Below are 21,139 nucleotides of genomic sequence, written 5' to 3'. Positions count from 1 at the left end.
ATATATAATATGATTTATATCTTAAATTTTATCATTAATAATTTTATTGCATATAATATTTAATAAATATATAATATTTGATTTTATTATACTATTAATTTTTTTAGAATATATTAATTACGATACATACTAATTATGACATTTATTAAATAATATATTTATTAAAATTAAATAAAATGTAATTAGTATAAAATTTATTAACCCTTAACATATATACATTAAAAAATATTTTTTATATAAATTTATAAACATATATAGTGATGTATTTATTATTTTTATACTTAATAATTTACTACATATTAGTAAATATAGTATTTAATTGTATATATTAAGAAGTCAATTTTACTTGTAATAGAGTATTGGTTATGATACTTAATAAACGTAATATATATTTTTTTTGACAGAAATATAATTACGATTTTTCATTCATAATCAATTGAACAATGCATGATGGAGCATTGCTAATATATTTATAAAATTTAATAGATGCTATATATGTATTTTAAACGAACATATATATACATTAAAAACTTTATTATTTTTAAAATAATTGCTTTATAAAATATGTTTAATAGTAAAAAATTAACAAAATATTTAACAAATTACTTCAATTAGCTATGATATTTAATATATTTCATTTTTCAATCATAATTTCATTAAATATATTTGACCATTCATTTTATTAATATTAACAAAAAATACACATACTATTTTTAAAAAAATACTCACTTTATTCCTATTTATAATATAAATGATTTTTTTTAAGACTCAATCTATAACATTCCATATATTAATTATTTTTAGACTAGAAATATTCATGATTAAAATAAAAGAAAAAATGTATTAACAAATAACTAGAAGAGAAAAAAAAAATATTAATAACAATAATAATTTAAAAATATATATATAAATTTAAGATATATTTATTATTATTGACTAAATTAACTATTTTCATTCATCATGATAATTAAGAATCTGAATATTATAAACAGGAAAGGAGTGAGGGAGTAGAGAAAGAAGCTAGGTCCATAAGGGATGCCATCATATTTGCATTGTCCAACCACTTCACCATATTTTTAGGCCACTTCAATACTGAATAGTGAATACAGAATATTCAGTATGGGGTTGGCCTTAGAAAGACCATTAAGTCAAACAAGATCGGTGAGCCTCTTGAGTCAACCATTCCTTTGCTAAAAGTTTTACAATGGAATTGGTATCCATTTCGTTTCTTCTTATTTTAAGCCTTTAAAATCAATAGTATATCAACTCACATTTTAAGAAGTAGTATTTCCTAATCACATTTGTACATAAAAGCTAAGTCAAATTTTCGATATTAATGTACGACAAATTTATGCCATTTGAAAAAACCTTTGAATCATGATTGTACCACTTCAAACCTGTACCTTAATAAGCATGTTTGACTTTATATAGCAGTTTCCACATTTCCAAGGGTGACCAAATCTTTAATGAAAGTGCCAAATGACAAAACCATCCCCTAAAAACCTGCACAATTTATTTAATTCAAGAGGGTCATGTTGGCTATTGCCATGAGAAAATTGAATACACCTGGGAAGGCTAATAATATTTTTTACTGCTTACTTCTATTGAAATATTCAGCGAGCAAAACCAATAGCACAAGACAAAGGACAAAACTTGCAATGAACATCAGACAGAAAAATTACAATAACATTTCTTGTATCGGAAAAATCATTGTAGTTGTAATCTTTGTTCCTCAGCATTCATGTATTTGAACATGATGCTTCTTCTTCTTGTGATCCTTTTTGTTTTACAAGGTTTTCCAATACCAACATGCTATTGCCAGACCAATACTCCTCAGAACATTGAAACATTTTATCCAATTCAAACACCCAAACCACCCCTCCTAATCCAACCTCCTGAGGCACAACCAAAGCCACAAGCATCACCACCATCACCAAGACCAGTGGCTGCATCAAAAACCTCTTCATCAAGCAGTAAGATCGGAACAGCGGTGGCTGCAACAGCAGCAGGTACTCTAGTTGTTTCTGGTTTGATTTTCTTCTTGGTTCAAAGGTGCTTCAGAGCAAGGAAGAGAAAGGAGGCCAAAAACAACACTGCTTCCGCTGTGGATAGGCGCGTTGTGCCTCAGGTAGACGTGTTCAAGAGAATGGAAGGGAACGTCAAGGGACTAATTGTTGATGATGATGGTTTGGATGTGGTTTACTGGAGAAAACTCGAAGGTAAGAAATTACCTGACAAGGATTTCCAAAGGGAGGTTTTGGATAGCACCGAAGACAAAATAGAAGATGATCATGAGGGGAACAATGGGAAAAGATCTGAGTCCATTCAAGAAACTCTTCTGCTTAGAGACAGATCTTCAGCATCTCACATGAATATATTTCTTCCAGAACAGTCATATACAATCATGAGAATTCCACCTCCTGCTCCTCCTCCCAGTGTTCCTTCATCAATTGGAGGCTCTTCTACTCAACTATCTTCTCCACCCTTTACCCCTTCATCACCAAAACCACTCAACACTTTTTTCTCATCAATTCCAAACACGTCAAGTCCTGCACCACCAATTCCGCCTCCAACAATACCTGATAGAAATAATCAAGCACCAGCACCACCTCCTCCTCCACCACCAATCCCGGGTATAAAAAGCTCAGCACTGCCTCTGCCTCCTCCTCCACCAATCCCAGTTAAAAAGAGCTCAACGCCTCCACCACCTCCTCCACCAATTCCTCCTAGAAAGAGTCCAGCACCACCTCCTCCTCCACCAAAGGCACATGGTTTGAAGTCATCATCAAAACCACCACCTACCCCTATTGAAAGAACACCAAGTACCACAAGTAAAGAAGGCAACACTTCACCTGAGGTAAAACTGAAGCCATTACATTGGGATAAGGTGACTACCAACCTTGATCACTCTATGGTATGGGACAAAATGGACCGAGGTTCTTTCAGGTAATTCTAATACACTAGATTTTCTAAATATCTAAATTTTGATTCCTACATTTTAGCATTAGCTGATGACTTCTTAAACATCAGGGTTGATGATGATCTTATGGAAGCTCTTTTCGGGTTAGTGGCTGCCAACCGAAATGACAGTACCCCAAAAGTAAATAATTCAATGAGTCCTAGCAGGGATGCTTTGGCTCCATCAGTGAATACCTTCATTCTTGACCCCAGAAAATCACAAAACATTGCTATTGTTTTGAAGTCTCTGGCGGTCTCGCGCAAAGAAATTATTGAAGCACTCATTGATGGTCAAGGCCTTAATGCAGACACCATCGAAAAGCTTGGTAGAGTAGCCCCAACAGAAGAAGAGCAAACACTTATAGTTGCATATGAAGGAAACCCTTCAAAACTTGCTGCAGCTGAATCTTTCCTACATCACATCCTCAGAGCAGTTCCTTCGGCATTTAAGCGCTTGAATGCTTTGTTATTCAGGTTGAATTATGATTCTGAGATTGTAGAAATCAAGGAGTTTCTGCAGACACTTGCACTGGGGTGCAAGGAGCTTCGAAACCAAGGAATGTTTGTGAAGCTTCTTGAAGCAGTGCTTAAGGCCGGAAATCGCATGAATGCAGGCACTCAAAGGGGCAATGCTCAAGCTTTCAACTTGGTTTCTCTCAGAAAGCTCTCTGATGTCAAGAGTACTGATGGAAAAACCACATTGCTTCGCTTTGTGGTTGAAGAAGTAGTTCGTGCGGAAGGAAAACGCGCTGTTCTTAACCGCAATCACAGTTTGAGCCGTAGTAGCAGTAGGAACAGCAACAGCAGTGTGGACTCTCAAAACTCTGCTGTTTCAAATGAACAAAGGCAAAGGGAATACATAACACTAGGATTGCCAGTTGTAGGAGGGATCAGTTCCGAGTTTTCCAACTTAAGGAAAGCTGCGGTTACAGATTACAAAAGTTTTGTTGGTTCAATCTCATCACTCTCAGCTAGGATTGTTGAGATTAGAGAACTTGTTTCCCAGTGTGGAAATGACAAAGGAGGCAACTTTGTGAGAGAAATGAACAATTTTCTTGAAAATGCTGAGGAGGAACTTAGATTAGTGAGGGAGGAGCAAACAAGGGTAATGCAGCTTGTCAAAAGAACAACAGATTATTATCAAGGAGGATCTTCAAAAGAGAGTGCAGAAAACCCTCTTTATCTATTTGTCATAGTTAAGGATTTTCTGGGAATGGTTGATCAAGCATGCATTGAGATTGCTCGTAACATGCAGAAGAGAAAGACAAAGACATCTTTGTAATAGTCTGCAGAGGTTCCAGCACAATGGACTTTGGAGATTTAACATAGCAGATCATCGAAGTCAAGGATTGGCCTAACTCATTCAACTTTTTTCTATTGGACCATTTGCATATTGGAGCTGAAGTGCTAAAAGTCAGAGTTCAAAATGAAAACATTACTTGCTTTGTTCCATTCAAGATATGAATGACATAGGTCCCAATTTGTGGTGGCTCATAAGAGAGGACCTTGTGCTGTTAAGTGCCAACCATTGGAGGTTTAGAAATACTGTGAAAGCAGTGTGTGCTTTTGCATTGATATGGGTCAGCTTGTGTCTGGCAAATTCAGAAGCTAAAACCATTCTTGAAACGCTAACATTTTTTCAAATTTTAACCTCTAAAATGTACGTGTCACATGTACAGAGAAATATTGTTCTTGAGCATTTTCAAATCTCGTGTATATATAGATCTTAGATTCTTCTGTCATCAGCCAGAAAAGTCCATAACATGTTCCGTTTCTTTTCATTTTCTACTGTATTTGCAAGTTCAATGAAAGGATGTTCTTTTAATTAGATCTAATGCATTGAACTAATAGAACAGAGTTGAAAGGATGGACCACAGGAACTCATGACATCAATGATTTTCTTTTAACTCAACTCATCAAGACAATGAATCAGATTTGCTTCTGCAAAATACACGACAAATTTGACATTACTATCTTAGATGCATAGCTCTCAGTTTGCATCAGAAAACATTCATAAATTAACTTCCTACTGACAATTATTTCTGCAAGTTTCTTTTAGCAAGTTTCCTCTTTGTTATAAAGGTTGTGTGATTTTAACTTTTCAGTGACAACTGTACCCTCCTTCTTATACATGCATTTTGGGTGCATGCAAAAGTATTATTAGACAACTACATTAACAGTTTCTTTTTCCTTTATATTCAACTACAAAATATAGGGGTAAAAAAGCAAGGACATTAAGAAAAACAAAAGGAAAAAGGAGAGCCTATGCCTATCTGTACAATTGTTCAAATACTCAATATGCTAGCATAAGAGTTTTTCCGTTAGTGTATATTGCAGAGAACATATGTCAAACTTGATACTGAAATTAATCTGCATTGTGTAACCCACTTAATTAGTCTTGTTCTTTGATTCTGAAAATTCTTCAATCATGTTTCCCAATGTAACAAAGTCTTGCATCTTTGCATGTGAATGGAGAGATGGGTGAGTTGAACTCTTAGAGATACATCATACATGGTCTACAACACGTTAAAAACCATATCAATCACCCATAGGACAGGTAGAGAAGAAAAATAATGCAACCAATTACAAGAGATATATGCACATTTTACATCACATACATTATACATTATTATTTTCTAACCAACATATTGCCTAAAGGGGGGTGCGAGGAAGAAAATTATCATCAACCAATGATGCACTCTCCTTCCTTCTACTCCTCACAATGTTTATAAGATCCTATATTTGACTAGAAGATTGCTCCGCTGTTGCTTACTGAACAAGAATATCATAGCGTTGAAGGTTGAACTGTTTCCATAAACATTTCCTCTGAGCATTCAGATCTACCTAACAGACTGGTGTTTATCCTCTTTTCTCCTTCTTCTCTCTTTACCTTTATCACTTGTGAGGCCACCAAGGGTTTTAAGTTTTAGCATCACCCTGCATGAGTAGAAATGACACAATAACAGTTAATGGAATAGGCTTTCCTTTAATCACATCTTTTGCGTTACCCCACCCCTTGGTACATATTGATGTGTATAAATAATTGATATAGCACATTAGTGGTATTTATAGAGCTCTCAATATTCTAAAAGTAAGGTGCACTATATATCATCATTGCAAAAAAATTCTAAAGTAATATACAAATCATGCCTCAGAGCTCATCTAATGGAATATAATCTGATCCTAAAAAATAAAAGGGAATATAATCTGGAAAGTTAATGAATGTCTGTAAGGAAAAAAAAAACAGAAGCCAACTTCAACAGCTAGAGTTTGTGTGTGTTGAATTTAGGAAACCTAAGGACATTATTTATATGGCTCGATGAGAAATAGTAGAGGTTAATTACTGACAAGATATACCAGCAAACATTGATAACATACATTCTTAATGGCACCGTAATCCTATAAATGTTGTTAGAATGTATCATATAAACAAGAACTTTTATTGTTATCTCTAGTATGACCCACCAACCACTATGCTCATTTAGCAGAAAACAGGTTTATTCTTACAGCAAAACAAAACAACTAGCAAAAAACAGGTTTGTCAATCACCAGACTCCAGTTATAAGTTGAGGAACACGAGTTTTAGCTTCAATTAAAAGTTAAGTTTTATTATTTTAGTCATTGCACATGTGTCTCTAGAAACAGAATGCGATCTATAATAGTTGTTTTTCATATTGCTTTATAGCATTAAATATAAAGAAAAGAAATAGTCAGCTGTTACCACAGAGTGAAAGAGAAGGTAAGAAAGAGTCAGCAAGCAAACATTAACTAGTACAATTTATGTAGGGTACATATATCAGATGAAATGCATAGCATGTACCTTTTCTGAACGACTTTTTACTACTTTTTGACCACGGTAAAAAGCTGGTGAGGGTGTGCCTTTGGCATTATGCTTTAGCCTTTTCATCTCTGCCTCTTTTTCCTCCTGTGTTGAGCCATACAGTGTTCAGAAAAGCCATTTATGCTTATTATATAGATGAAAATAGCAATGTCCATCTAATAACCCAATATTTCCCATTCTACATATTAGTACCATCAGTGCTACACATTGTTTAACACATTCTTTATTATTGGTTAAATTTTATTAAAAATTATAAATTCATGAGTGAAGTTTATTAAATAAGAAGTGAGACCCATATTTTTTTGTAATGTTCAATAAATTTCAGTTAATAATAGAGAATGTGTTCAAAAGAGTGTGTTGCTGACATTTTTCTTAATATCATTATACATGCTATTTTTAAACAATAATCTCTAATACACTAAATATATGCTGACACACTTGAGTGAAGCCATAGGCAGGATCAGGATGGAATGTAGAAAATGCTAGTCATTTCTAGAGAAACATTTTGGAATATGGAAGAGTACCTTTACCGTCAATTTTAATTGAAGACGCGTTCTTTCCACCCCTTTTGCGTTAGATTTTTCTTCAATTTTTCTTGAAGACTGATTAAGAAACAAAAGGTGAGAAAGCATAATTTAGTCAGTTAAACTCTAATAGTCTAATGAATATTCTTTGTATTACAGGCACTAAAATGCAATAGGCAAACATCAAGAGTCAGTCCAACCTCTTTCCCTTTCTCTGCTCTAATGTCAGGTTTTGGGCCCAAAGTAGTTCGTAGAGCATTTCCACTTTTATCCACATTCTCAACCTTAGTTGGCCTATTCAAAAATAACTTCTAGAGGGTCATATACAGAAAATTTCAACTTAAGGAGAAATTTCAATTAAAATTACAAGAGATGCTGTTAGAAAAAATCGCAAGTTATAAAGTATATTTGAATCACTTTTTATAACAATAACTTCCTACATTTCCTCCTCTATTCTACGTTTATCTATAGTTTCCTTGGTTAGAATTCTCCCAAAGAAAGCTACCAACAAAAACATGATCTCATCAGATGGTAAATTGGTAATCTTAATACAATGAAAGACATAAAGAGAAAAGGACTATGAAAACTACATAAAGGAAATGAAACTTGTGTAATGAAAACACATTATCAGTGCAGATTAAAAAATTTACCGTCCATTTTCTTTCCTCAAAGTTGTAGATGTTGGAACCTTTGGCACAGTCCCCCTTGAAGGAACCTGCCCAGGAAATTAAGAGGAAAACATTTTTTAATTAATCTGATTTTGTACAGTTTAAGTATAACCATTTATACTGTATTAAAAAAACATTTGTCAACAATGAACAGTTGTCCATGAAGATTTTCCAATTACCTGCTTCTTTGTCAAAGATTTGTCTTCAACAGAAGTTTTTGGTTGGTTGAAACTGTTATGGAATGTCTTAAATGCTCGTTTGACTATGTCCTTATCCCCCATTCTCTCCATAATTAAAGATCTCCTCATGGTACTTTGACGAGCTGGATCAGGATTACTTGGAGCCAAGCTCAAAGACATGTGCAAAGGTTTGTTAGCAAATTTTCTGCTCTCCCCGCTAGAAATAATTTGCCTCCTAGACAAAGATGGAGAACTAATTCTCTTTATAGTTGAAGAAGCAGGTGACACTGTTTTGGTAGGAGTTGTTAATGCAGGCTTTGAACTTGGTGCTGAAATTGGGGATGCCTTAGAAGTAAGTAGCATTGATTTTTTCTTAGTCTTGGCTGCATTGCTACCCTTACTGACAGACTTAACCTGTCCAAAATAGATGATGAGAAGTTAAAAACCAGGGTAACCAAATAGCCAACCTTTAAGAAAGAACATGAATTTGATGGATGTATGAACTAAAACCAAACCTTAGATTCCTTTGGATGATCCAATTTCACATCTTTTACTTCAACTTCTAAAGCCTTTCCTGTCTCCTTGTACACAACATGTGAAATTTCCTTCACATCTTCAGCTTCAATGTTCGGACTTTCCTCTTGTTTCTTGCATACATCTTCAGCTTCACCTATCTGGTAGGAACTATGTGATCTACTTTCCAGTTCCTTGATCTCCACCTCAAACGATGAACTTTGGTAATCCTTGTTCTCGACCTCAACTGACGAACTTTGGTAATCTCTTGAAACTGCAACTTCCTCCACAGATTCATTAACATGAGTCCTATGGATCTCACAAACAGAACTGGCTTCTTGCTCAACCCCTTCATTGGAACCTTGAGTGTTGTTGGATACATCATGTTCTGCACCAGTGTTACCACTTAGATCTATTCCACTATGATCTTGTGATCCGAAAGAATCTTGCTCCCTTTGCTTCTCCTGAGCCAGCAATTCGGCTTTCCGGGCGGCAACCTTCTTGTAATGTGCTTCAAAGTAGGCTTTCTTCTGTGCCACTGATCCAGGTGTGGCACACTTCTCAACCTCTTCCAAGTACTTGTTTGGAGAGAAAGAGGACCATCTCTCCCAAGACAAGGAATCGTTCTCAAATCTACCAAAAGAAACCGACACTTGCAAAGCAGGATTGGAAGCAGCACCACCCTCTCCCATCTGCTTCAACATCATGGGAAAAAAAACAAAAAACTTGTATTCATAATTGAAGACAACCAACACAAGGACAACTCACAAACAACACCAAAAAGAGCACAGGATTTTAACAGTCACAAATTGGGGTGTGATCCAATCCAAGTCCAACAACCATAGAGTAAGACAGATTTGCAAGGAACAAATAATAATTGTAATGAAAAAAGAAATCAATTTCTAATATGAAAGAACCTTAATGAAAAATGGGGTTTACCTTCTTATCTTCAAACACTGTTGCATCCACAAGAAATTCACCCATGAAAGTAAAAATTACTACTTAGCCACAGCCCCAAAGACACACAGAAGCTATGCACAGTAAGGCCTGTAAAGAAGCAATTGGGGAATAAGCATTCCTGGATATCTCACCGAAAAGACCAGGAGTAAGAATGCTCACAATGGGACAAAAAGAAAGAGTCTTAAAAATAATTTGCAGCAAATCATGAGTAAGGGAATAGCAGGGACATGTGCATGTGGATTTTGGAGTGAGAAAATATCAGAAGATGAGAAATACTCTTTCTTTTTTTTCCTCTGCATTAATTTCTACTTCACTTTTCTACAGTAACGACGTCCTTTGTCTGCTTGTGGTACTTAAGGAAACTCCTAAGAAGAAAAATTCAATCATAAACAATCCAAATATCCCCTCAAAAGCATAGAACTAGAGCAAATTGCAAAGTTACTTCAGAGTACTCTAGATCACATAATGTGATTGCATTCCTAAAAGAAGATTTAACTTTTAATGGTAATAAGTACCACCTCTTTCCAGAGAGGGCCAATGTTGAATCAGTTTTGATTGGACTTCAGTTCAGGGGTCATAACCAAAGGACATAGAATGATGATGGGAAAAAAACCTTGTACAATGTAAAATAAAAAATTAAAAGGGGAACAAAAAGATTACTATACTATACCCTTTTTAACAAATAATTACACAGATAAATGAGATTAGCTGTCTCAAGTTATAGAGCTTCAATAAAATAAAGTAGCCATGCATTTAACATTGAATAAATAGCAATGTGTAACTCAGTTTTCAAACACACGTCAGTTAAGTTTGTGGGAAAACTTGTGTTCCATTATTGTAGAATATATACTTGAAAAAAGACAAGTATAATTAAATTCTGAACTAAAACTTAATTTTATAATGGATCTGAAAAATCTAAAAACTTGTGGAAATACTGAGATCCTATCGAGAAGCTAAATAAACTTATTACATTGATTTAAAAAAATATTGAATAATAAATAAAGATCACAAGTCACCACCTTAAATTTTTCCATCAATTAAACTATTGAATATCTCTATACTATATGGTTCAAAGAAAGAGACCCAATAACCCCAAGGCGATGATAATTAGATCAGATCAAGTGATAAACCATGCAATGCAAGGCAAGGAAGGAAGGCCCACATGAACAAAAACTGAACACTTGCGCGGCGTGTGGAAAGGTTGCATGTGACGGGTCTCAATATTTATTATTATATGTCATTTGGGTCACATGTGGACCATGATTGAATTGGCTGAACTAAAATTTATTGCTATATCATATCATATAATATAAAGTGTGATAGTCCTTAGTCCCTACTACCTCAAATAAGAACAAAAAACGATGCCGTATTAGTCCCTACTACCTCAAACGACAGCGTTTTAAGTTATAGAGTGCTGGTCTATATATAAATGAGCCCGAGCCCAATTAAAGAATGAGATTAGCAACATTGAACTTGGCCTGAGAATGCTAAGCATGCACCATGTTAATTAATCACAACTCATTTTCAGTCAAATAGAACGTAGACATCACCCCTTTTGTGTGGCTTAATATGACTTGATCACATTTACTTTAAGCTTTGCCTTTGTCCCTCCCTTATCCTATGCTCTTAAGCTACTCAATCACCTCACCCCACAATACACATGAAAGTTAAACAAATATCAACATCCACCACCTGCTCTTATTTCCTCGTGTGCTAGTATATATACGATTTGGTTTATGCTGTTAGAATCCACTCTACAACATAGGACATAAAATATTATTGTCCTTTGACTTGTTTCTTCAATTATAGCCAAAAATGAGAACCCATTTTCACTCTCTCCCATTATTTTTTTGGTTCACTCTATCCCTTATATTGGGTCAAACCCGACCCGACCCTGACCCACTTCAAGATTATTGTGTTGCAGATAGCAAAAGTAATTTTTTCATTAATGGGGTACCTTGCATTAACCCAGATAAAGTTTCCTCATCCCATTTTGTCACATCTGCTTTATCAAAAACTGGCAACACTAGTAACCAATTTGGCTTCAGTGTCACAGCCACCACCACTGCTAATCTTCCTGGGCTTAACACCTTGGGCCTGGTACTGGTCCGGGTCGATATAGCGGGCAACGGGATAGTGCCACCTCACTCGCATCCGAGGGCCTCGGAAGTTACCACTTGCCTAAAGGGCCTGCTTCTTGTGGGCTTTGTTGACACAAGTAACCGTGTCTTTACCCAGAACTTGAGGCCTGGTGAGTCATTTGTGTTCCCAAAGGGCCTGGTCCACTTCTTGTTCAATAGTGATTCAAGGGAACCAGCAATAGCCATATCTGGTCTCAATAGCCAGAACCCAGGAGCACAAATTGCATCACTTGCAACATTTGCTAGCAAGCCTCCTATTCCTGATGACATTCTTAAGAAAGCTTTCCAAATTTCCAAAGGAGAAGTGGAAACTATTCGTAGAAACCTTGGAGGATGATTAATTGACTATGCAGTTGATGGAAGTGATCCAATTATGGTTACCATTTTACCAATATACTTAATTTCTTATTGCATTTTGATTGGGATCCTAGGTGGGAACCTGGAATTAGATTGGCGTATTTAACATGTCAGATTGCGTATTTATTAAAAATGAAAAGAAAGAGACATACAAACCGTCATGTCACATTACAATGTTTAATAATCAAATTAAAAATCTGATGGTTGATCTGAGTCATGCATTGAATATTATTGTGGAGTCAAGTATGCTTTGCTTGTCCTTTTTTCCCTCTTTGATTGGATTGTTCAGCTTTCTTATTTTTAATTTGTTGACACAACTTAAATAGCTGGCACTTTCTTGTAAGGACAATGAAAAAGTGAATGTCTAGTGAATTTGAATGTCTATAAACTGTACCTATTATGAAATCTTCCATAGCAAAAGTTATTTCTCTGTTTATACAACTGCAATGACTACTTTACATTTGTTCCTCAAATGTTCTTTTGATGCCATTTTTTATGCAGACATGACCCAAATAATGCCATTGGCAATTGCCAACTTGTTTTGTACTAAGAATTTTAATGTTTATTCCTCCAAGGCTCCAACACTATCTCTTTGGACAACTAGTGCTTTTAACTTGACATTTTTCTTATTATCTCAAAAAGAATTAAAAAAAACATATTAGGTATTACGATTTTAATGGAGGAAATTCATGGTTCTAAAACATTGAAAAAAAAATAAAAGTGAAATGTCCTGTCACCTGTGTAAATTCGAAAGTCTATCAAGCAAAAGTTTTTATTTTGTAAACTGTTTAATGTTTATACAATTATACCACTGCAATAACTATTTTAATTTATGTTCCCCAATCATTGTTTAATAGAACTATTTTTTTTTGTTGAAAACAAGCTGTAAATAATGTAATTGCAAATTGCCAGCATGTTTTGCTACAAATTATATTATCCTAATTTCCCCTGTAGTTTAATATTCCGTAAGCATACATTAAAAATATATATATATTCCGTAAGGAAACGCAAAATTTCATTTGAAACTGACATTATAACGGTACACCTCATCTAGTCAACTTTTGTAAACCAGCATAGCAAGTCATGACTTCATGTTATACACATGGCACTCAAGTCATCTCCACACAAATGACTCACAAGAAGGGATATAAAAAAATTAGCATACTTTTAAACCAATAATTCAGCATATTATTATTATTATTCTTATTCTTTATACAAGTTCCTATCAATGCCTTCCTTGGATTCTCATGGAAGTCTTCAGAGTTTAGAAGAGTCCGTGGCATGACGCTTGTGAAGAAAATTGCTAGCAAAGATAAAATTTGCAATGATTTATCCTTACGTGAAGAACTTTCCAAATAACATGAGCTGTGTGGGGTCTAAAGTTGTCTATAAGTGAAATTTACGATCACTTTGGTTAGGCATTTCAGTTTCCTGAAGGCAAAGGAAACAACCGTGAGGGAACCTACTAGCACTTGCACTAACCATTCATATGCACTTTATTTCTTCCTTTAGCCTTAAAATCACTGTGATTCCGTGATCAATTCTCAATCATAGCATGACAAGTGTGCCATCACATGTACCTTGACCTTAAGTTACCAATTTCTTTTTTAACCCTTTTTTTTCAAAAAGGTGATATACATCAAACAAAAATTAAACATTTAGTCCCCTTTAACTTGTCTCATTTTAAATTTTACTTTGTATATAAAAATTATAAAGTTTAATTCCTGAACAGTTTTTCGTGGCAATTTATTAAAAAAAGTTACAGTGATTTTGCCCTGCTAAAAAAACTCTATATTTAAATTGAAGACCATTTATAAGAACCAAATAAATCGTTTTCTTTCTGTTAAAACAAACAAAGACCTCTCACTTCATCATTCAATGTCTAATGGTGACCTCAGTACATCATTTGAAGGAGCAATAGTCACTGGTAAGAAAGGAAACAAAGGGATGATAGAAACCTAATCCAAATAAAAACAATTGAACAACTGTCTGTTATTCTGCACTTTGTTTGTTGCCACATTACAACCAATGGTCCCATACAAAAGAAACTCAACCCAACCCACCAAAATCGTTCCAAGAGATGGAACCCCCCAGCAGCAGAGAAAAAAAGAATCCTAATTTCATATTCTGTAAATCACAAGAATTTAGACACCTTAACAAAAAAAACAATCTACAGAAAGAATAATGAAGAACCCCAATTATATCTCTCTTCTACCCAATTTGTACTGTACACTGCTAGCAAATAATCTCCGAACAACAAATGTACCAAAGAATCACCACCACCACCACCATCATCATCATCATCATAACAAGTCATGAGCATAACCAACCAAAATAGAAGAAGAGAACCCCCAATTCTGATCTCTAACACTATCCTTCACTTGTTTATACAAATCATAAGGCTCCCAAAGACGATCCAAGGGACAAGGTTTCTTCTCATCAAGCCTAACCCAAGGTTTCCCTTTTCCACTCCAATGAAGCAAACTCACAGGACCAGGATGCAAAGACCTACACACCCCATTCACATTATCCCCACCAAGCCCATGCTGGTTCCACCTATGATCAATCGCTTCAACATTCCCACCAAACACAAGCAAAAACGGTGGCAAAGAACCCAATTCATAAATCCTCTTCTTCCTCTGCAGCTCCATCCAATTCTCAATCTTTCTCTTATAGTTCCCTTCTCTCCACTTCGCCAAATCCATCACCATCACCCCAGTGTTGAAATAACAAGGCTCGCGCGTATTGAACACGCGCGAGAGTAAAGGGTCGTTCCAGAACTCGTCGGTGAAGTACTTCGTGAAGTTCGCGTGACAGTACTCTGGCGCGGCGATCACGCGTCCGTGCGTGATCGCTGCTCGCCAGAGCTTGCCGACGTCGTCGACCACGACGACGTCGGAATCGAGGTAGATCACGCGGGACACGCAAGTGTCCAGCATGTCGCCGAGGTAGTTGCGCGCGTAGTTCAAGGGGTTTTCTAGAGCTTGTCGGATTGAAGAAGAGATTAGGTTTATTACAGTGTCTTCTCTAAAGATGTAAACTTTGAAGTTCAGGGAAGGAAAAATGGAGCGGACGAGTCGGGTTAAGACCCGTGGGCTTGCCGGGTCGAACTCGGCGGCGATGAAGTGGAAGAACACGTTTTCCGGGCACGAGGAGTGGCGGAGGACGGAGTGCACTGCGGCGATGGAGCCGCGGAGGTAGCCAGAGTCGAGGGTCATGGCGATGTGGACCAGAGAAGGGTCGCATGAAGGAAGAAAATTTCGGGTTGACGAAACGGGGCAACCCGCCCCGTTTCGATACTCCGGCGCCTCGGTGTAGTGGAAGAACGCGCCGTCGTCTGCGGTGGTTGGGAAAGAGCGGATTCCGAGGCAGAGCAATGGTGGGAAGAAGAAGCAGAGAATGAGGGAGGAAACGACGGCGCTTTGACGGAGGAGAAGCATTTGGAGGAATGGGTCGGTGGCAAAATCGGTTCTTGGTGGAAGGAAACAAAAGGGGTGCTGTTGTTGTTGGGTGCTAGAAGGAAAAAAATGGCATTTTCTTTTCTTGTTTTGGTTTCTTGGCTATTTTTTGCGTTTTGAAAACTTTCTTTCTTTCTATTTTTGTATTGATGGTGCGGTTCAAAGATAAATCGGTTTTGGGTTTTGGGTTTCTCTGGAACCAGGGTGGAGGAGAGGGAAGTTCCAGAGCGAGAAAGAGAGAGAGTTGGAGTTCTGAGAAAGAGAAATCTATGACTGACTTATACTAGATTCATTATATTATTTTCATTCATTCATTCATCACTGTCTTTATCTGTCTCTGATTTTTTTCTTTTTCTTTTCTCTCTCAAAAAAAGGGAAGGGGACCTATCATGTTTTAACACATTGGCTGCTGCTGTTAAGCAAGGAATTTTGTTTTCTTTTCTTTTTTCTCTTTCTTTTACTTTTCCTTTTGCCATCTGTTTCATTATTGATGATGATTATTTATTTATTTATTTATTTCCTTTTAAACGATTTTGGAAAATATTATCATTCGAATGCGTAACTTGCATGGATATGTGATTCACGCGTCTGAAAACGCTCTTACGCGCTCCCTATTAACTGCGTTAATCAATACTCATGTAGTATGTTTACTACAGTATTTTGTAGTAGTATATTGAATTGATTTTGTAAAAACAATAATTAATAGTAATTAAGAAAATTTAAAGAGAATGGGGTATTGGTCGTGCAGGGAAAAAGAGTTACAACTTTCCATCCACGAGATACAACTATAAGACCACAAGGACAGGTGGATTTGTAATAAGCAGCTACCTGCCAAATATTGTTGCTGTCATAAGCTGTATGATTTCCAATTGAATTCAGCACTTACTTACTATTGCATCAAAAGTAATACATGAATGAATTTTGGTACTAGAAGATATAAATGCCTTATGCTAAAAATATTCATCCAAATGGTAAGTTCTTAAAATTGTCGGTTGAATTTGCTCTCTCTCTGTACTGTTATAGTGCTGTACCGACTGGTTTTTCTTACTGCAACTATACCAATATGATAGTATTTGCTTATATCCAAACTCGTGGTATTCATTTGATAACAAAAAATATGTTTTAAGGAAAAGCATGGAATGTCCATTGCTGTCAAGTAGTAAATTTTTAAGTGTGTTGTTGCGACTTACGATACATAGTAGGTTACTACAAAAAAATCTTTTTCATTTTTATTAATTATTTAAAAAATTGTTTGATGCCTTAAAAATATAAAGATGCTATTAAATGTTGGTATATGTTAATCTTTTTAATATATTAATAAACGCATTACCATGTACTATATATTTGTGTCTATATTGATGCCATACATTGATAAAATACTTGTGTACATGTCAATTAATTAATTTAAAAATAAAATAGATATCCAATAAAAATGTATATTAATATTTAGTATATTTAAAATATAATATTTAAAATTAGGAGATTAATTTTTTTAAAAAAATATTGAGATGCACTTTTCTCTAATTTCTAATACAACTCTAATAAGTATAATATTTAATAAAAAATCTATTTATTAATTCTTTAATTAGTGATAGTATTTTAAGAGTATTTTCTTTTTGTCTGAACCTTCTAGGTCATTAGGGGAAAGGGTCCTTAGCTAATTGGAAGTTTGGTCACGAGCTGAATAAAATCTAATTATTAATTATTTTTATCAATAATCAATCAAACTCAAATAATACATGAAAGATTTAACCTTAATTTTAATATATTAATCATTTGTATCCAATATTTTTAGATTAGGATTTAATCTTAATTTTAATATATTAATTATTTGTGTTCAATATTTTTAGATTATTAGTTAGCAAGAAACTTCAAATATTAGAAAGTGAATACCTAAATTGCCTATTTTAACGGTATTTGTCATTAACAAAATCTAAGTTAAACTAATTATGATTGGTTATGAATTGTGATATAGATTTGCGAGGTACTAATGTGAATTTTTTTTAATATTATATTAAATATTTAAATTATTAGAACCGTACAAGTCAGTCACGTTGAATAATTTACTTTCATAATTATATGCTATTCTTTTAATATTTAATAGAAAAGATATAAATAGTTATAAAAAAAAGCTCAATAAACAAGTATTTTATCTTGCATATAAATGTGTTAGATTTGAATAAAATTTTATTTGAATTTCTTAAACAAGGTGTGAGATCTGAGTCTCAAGATAGTTGCAAAAATTATATTATTTCAATAATATATTATATGTACAATTGATTATTTTTTAATAATCAATTACAGATAAAAATTATGTGATTGGGATTAAAAAAAGATTTTATTAAAAATGATTAGTTACATTTTTTTTACACTCTATACTAATATTATGATGACAAAAAACAAATATTATTTTCTCTCAAATATATGTAAAAAATAATAATAATTTATGCTTATTAGAAAAACTGATTAACATTATTTAATTGTGTCGATCAATTTCATTTAAAGATAAACTTTTTTTCTAAATTATCTTTTCTTAAAATTTGTTATAAAAAATAAAAGAGTTATTAAAAACAAATTTTCGAATAAATGAAGAAATATTTTAAAAATAATTTCATTAAGTAAGACAAGGATGATTTAGATTTGTTTAAATTTAAGATAAGGAGTATCAAGATGGGAGGAAGTTTTACTATCTTGCAAGTATAATACTTAATATATTTTCATATTGTTCACTTCTTGTTTTTAATGAATATAGTATTGATTAGAGCAATTACTGTAGTTCACTACAAGACTAGTACTGTGACAGCTAGCTATGAGCATGCACAGCCCATCTGAGTAAATTGAAATTGAAATTGTAGCCATTGGAAATGGTGTGGATGGGTTGCCTATTTATGAACATAAATGATGTTTGACCACTTCACCCATGCAAGATGCAACTCAGTGTTTCATTCATCAGAATATTTAAGAGGTCAATTCATGGGAAAATGGAAAGTCTTCTCTTCAATTCTACAAGGTCATGATTATGATCAACATGAACCCTCAAAAATGCATTGACGCATTACATTACAAATTACTACTGTTATAAATGTACGGACTAGCAATATTTTATCTAGTCATTAATTTCTTTTTTCTAACTCAAAAGTTTAGATAGTCAGATTTGGGAGATTAATCAAATTAGAACAAGCCTTAACATACTTATAAATTATTCATTAACAAAATTTTTACATGACAACAAAAATTAAATTCATATTTTTTTAAATATAAATTTGTTTCTTATCAATTGAACTTAATTCATACTGGTAATAAAATGTTAATATAATTTTTTCCTTCCATTCAACAATAACGGTAAAATAAAAAATTATTATTATTATTATTATTATTATTATTATTATTATTTTAATATAATATTAATTATTTTTTATTTATATCTCTTATAATATTAATAATAAATATGAAGAATCCAAAAATCTGGTTGTATATGTGAAAAAAAAGTAAATTAAAAATATTTATAAAAGAAAGTATACTAAAAAATAAGTTTTTAAGTTAATATTTGTTTAAAATTTTTCTAGTAATAGATGATATTTCTAATTTTATTCATAAAATTAATAATAATTATTGTATAAATTTATTATTTATTAACTATTTAAATAATTATGTAAAAAAAATTGATCCGCTTTCGATACACTAGTGTATCCGTCCCAATGATGGACAAATAAAACTAAAGATGAATGAATGATGATAAATAAAACTAAAGATGAATGAATGATAATAAGGGTATTTTTAAAATTTTTTTCATCTATTTATTATTTGTTTTCATGATAGAACCTATGACAAAAATTATAATGGATGAAAAAATACATATTATCACTATCTATTATTTTTTCTACTATTTTTTATGGGTTATTATTATTATATATTTATATTTTCTTGCATACTAGCTTAATTCTTTGCCTTGTACGATAATAAATTTACATTTTATAAATTATAGGAGTCACTTTTTATATTATTTGAATTTTTAATTATATAGTTTAAATTTAAATCTACTTTTATATAAACACATGCTTCAGAAAATTATTATTATTAGAAGTATTATTTTAGGTAGAATATCTTTCACTTTAGTAATGTTTTACATGTTCTTTTTTATTTTCTTTTTTAGAAAAAATTATTTTAATTCATTTTATTAGAAATGTATTGGACAATCAATTAAGATTCCATTAGAAATAAAATATGAAATATATCATATCAATTTACACATTTCTTATATCTATTATATATAATTCAAAAAAAATAAATATTAAATGTACATTAATTAAATTATTTGAAAGAAATAAATAAATATATATATATACATATAATAGATAATAGATACAGAAACTTAATACATCTTCCAAAAATATTGCTCGATTATTCTTATTTTTCTTTATTTTTTTTATCATAAATTATATTATATCTATATTTTTTTCCTGTTTTTCCACACATACTTCCCATTTTTAGGATTTGTATCCTGCAATCTTATTTTACTTTCTTTCTATCACATTATATTATATATTGTATTAACATCTTCTTCTTGTCTTACTTTTTATGGTAACTATTAAATATATTTTATATATTTAACTTTGAAAATAATTAATAACATAAAGAAATTTATTAGTTTAAATCGAAACTCATTTTACAACTTGTAAAAACTATAAAAAAAATACCAAAATTAAAGATTATTTAAAAAGAATAATTTCAAATTCTTTGAAAATATCTTTTATTATTTTTTTATATAATAAGTATTAAATGTAATTTATACTTTTAATAAGATATGGCATTCATTTAATATTTTTATAAAATTGTATGGTAAAAAGAACTGGCAGAAGATCTGTAAAAAACTAACACCACTTACTCCTAAAGAAAAATAACTCACCTAAACATAACAATATTGAGGATTAAAAGAAGAAAAAAAATGAAAACCAAACATGCACCCCCAACAACCGCAGAGCACTAGAGAAGAGAGAGGTGTCTAGATAAGCAATAGAAATGATATTATTCAATGTCCATGATCATGATAGGTAAGAGACACTATATATACACAAACATTTTCACTGGCGTGGCTTCCAGCACCACCAACGTCAAAAAAACCAGTCACAGGTCACATAATAATTTCGCAAATCAAAAGAAAATCCAAACACAATAATACAGAAATAGTACTATTTACATTTTTTCCTTCCCCCTTTCTTTGCCCTCCCTTTCAAACAACAACAAAAATATTTTATAATTTTTTGGAAGGTAAGTACTGTTTTGTGTTTAAAATTTGTGAGATTTTAGTTAAAACATCCATTTGAATTATTAATAATGTTTTACATTCATTTGAATATTTTAAGATAAGTTAATAAGTTAATATTTTATTGAGATATTAATCTCTTTCTGTATTCATTATCAACATAATCTTTTCTTATATTATCAACTAATAAAAATTGTGTTAGACATTTCTCTTAAAGTAATTTTTAAAAAAATTAGTTTAACATATATATATTAATTTTTTTATAGAAACATATATA

General features: G+C 32.8%; 4 protein-coding genes across 8 annotated transcripts; 2 read left to right on the top strand and 2 right to left on the bottom strand.

The window, feature by feature from the left end:
* Positions 1 to 1,549: 1,549 nt before the first annotated feature.
* On the top strand, positions 1,550 to 4,531 carry LOC100778804 (formin-like protein 8). The gene is made up of 2 exons (XM_014764488.3): positions 1,550 to 2,946; positions 3,031 to 4,531. The coding sequence occupies exons 1-2, from the start codon at positions 1,742 to 1,744 to the stop codon at positions 4,238 to 4,240; spliced, it is 2,415 nt and encodes an 804-aa protein (XP_014619974.1). The 5' UTR covers positions 1,550 to 1,741; the 3' UTR covers positions 4,241 to 4,531.
* Positions 4,532 to 5,338: 807 nt separating this feature from the next.
* On the bottom strand, positions 5,339 to 10,379 carry LOC100781467 (protein WVD2-like 7). Of its 5 annotated transcripts, none has more exons than XM_041010284.1 (10): positions 10,162 to 10,379; positions 9,920 to 10,008; positions 9,623 to 9,730; positions 8,686 to 9,375; positions 8,171 to 8,584; positions 7,974 to 8,038; positions 7,524 to 7,617; positions 7,330 to 7,401; positions 6,779 to 6,883; positions 5,339 to 5,895 (listed from the first exon to the last, which is right to left on the bottom strand). In XM_041010284.1, the coding sequence occupies exons 3-10, from the start codon at positions 9,665 to 9,667 to the stop codon at positions 5,878 to 5,880; spliced, it is 1,503 nt and encodes a 500-aa protein (XP_040866218.1). In that variant the 5' UTR covers positions 9,668 to 9,730; positions 9,920 to 10,008; positions 10,162 to 10,379; the 3' UTR covers positions 5,339 to 5,877. The 5 variants fall into 5 exon arrangements, with proteins under 5 accessions (XP_040866218.1, XP_014619981.1, XP_006574580.1 ...); XM_014764495.3 differs by having other exon boundaries at positions 7,324 to 7,401; positions 10,162 to 10,330; XM_006574517.3 differs by lacking the exon at positions 9,920 to 10,008 and having other exon boundaries at positions 10,162 to 10,212.
* A 1,015-nt stretch (positions 10,380 to 11,394) lies between these two features.
* On the top strand, positions 11,395 to 12,273 carry LOC100500154 (germin-like protein). Its single transcript, NM_001250693.3, has one exon. It carries the CDS (start codon positions 11,459 to 11,461, stop codon positions 12,119 to 12,121), a length of 663 nt encoding a protein of 220 aa, NP_001237622.1. The 5' UTR covers positions 11,395 to 11,458; the 3' UTR covers positions 12,122 to 12,273.
* A 1,838-nt stretch (positions 12,274 to 14,111) lies between these two features.
* Positions 14,112 to 15,890, bottom strand: LOC100778263 (probable galacturonosyltransferase-like 9). Its single transcript, XM_003519744.5, has one exon. It carries the CDS (start codon positions 15,579 to 15,581, stop codon positions 14,445 to 14,447), a length of 1,137 nt encoding a protein of 378 aa, XP_003519792.1. The 5' UTR covers positions 15,582 to 15,890; the 3' UTR covers positions 14,112 to 14,444.
* Between the last annotated feature and the right edge of the window lie 5,249 nt (positions 15,891 to 21,139).

This window comes from Glycine max, chromosome 2 (assembly GCF_000004515.6).
Source record: "Glycine max cultivar Williams 82 chromosome 2, Glycine_max_v4.0, whole genome shotgun sequence".
In the NCBI taxonomy this organism is placed as follows: Eukaryota; Viridiplantae; Streptophyta; class Magnoliopsida; order Fabales; family Fabaceae; genus Glycine; species Glycine max.
Note: the sequence above shows the minus strand (reverse complement) of the source record. Positions and strands in the feature narration are given on the sequence as shown.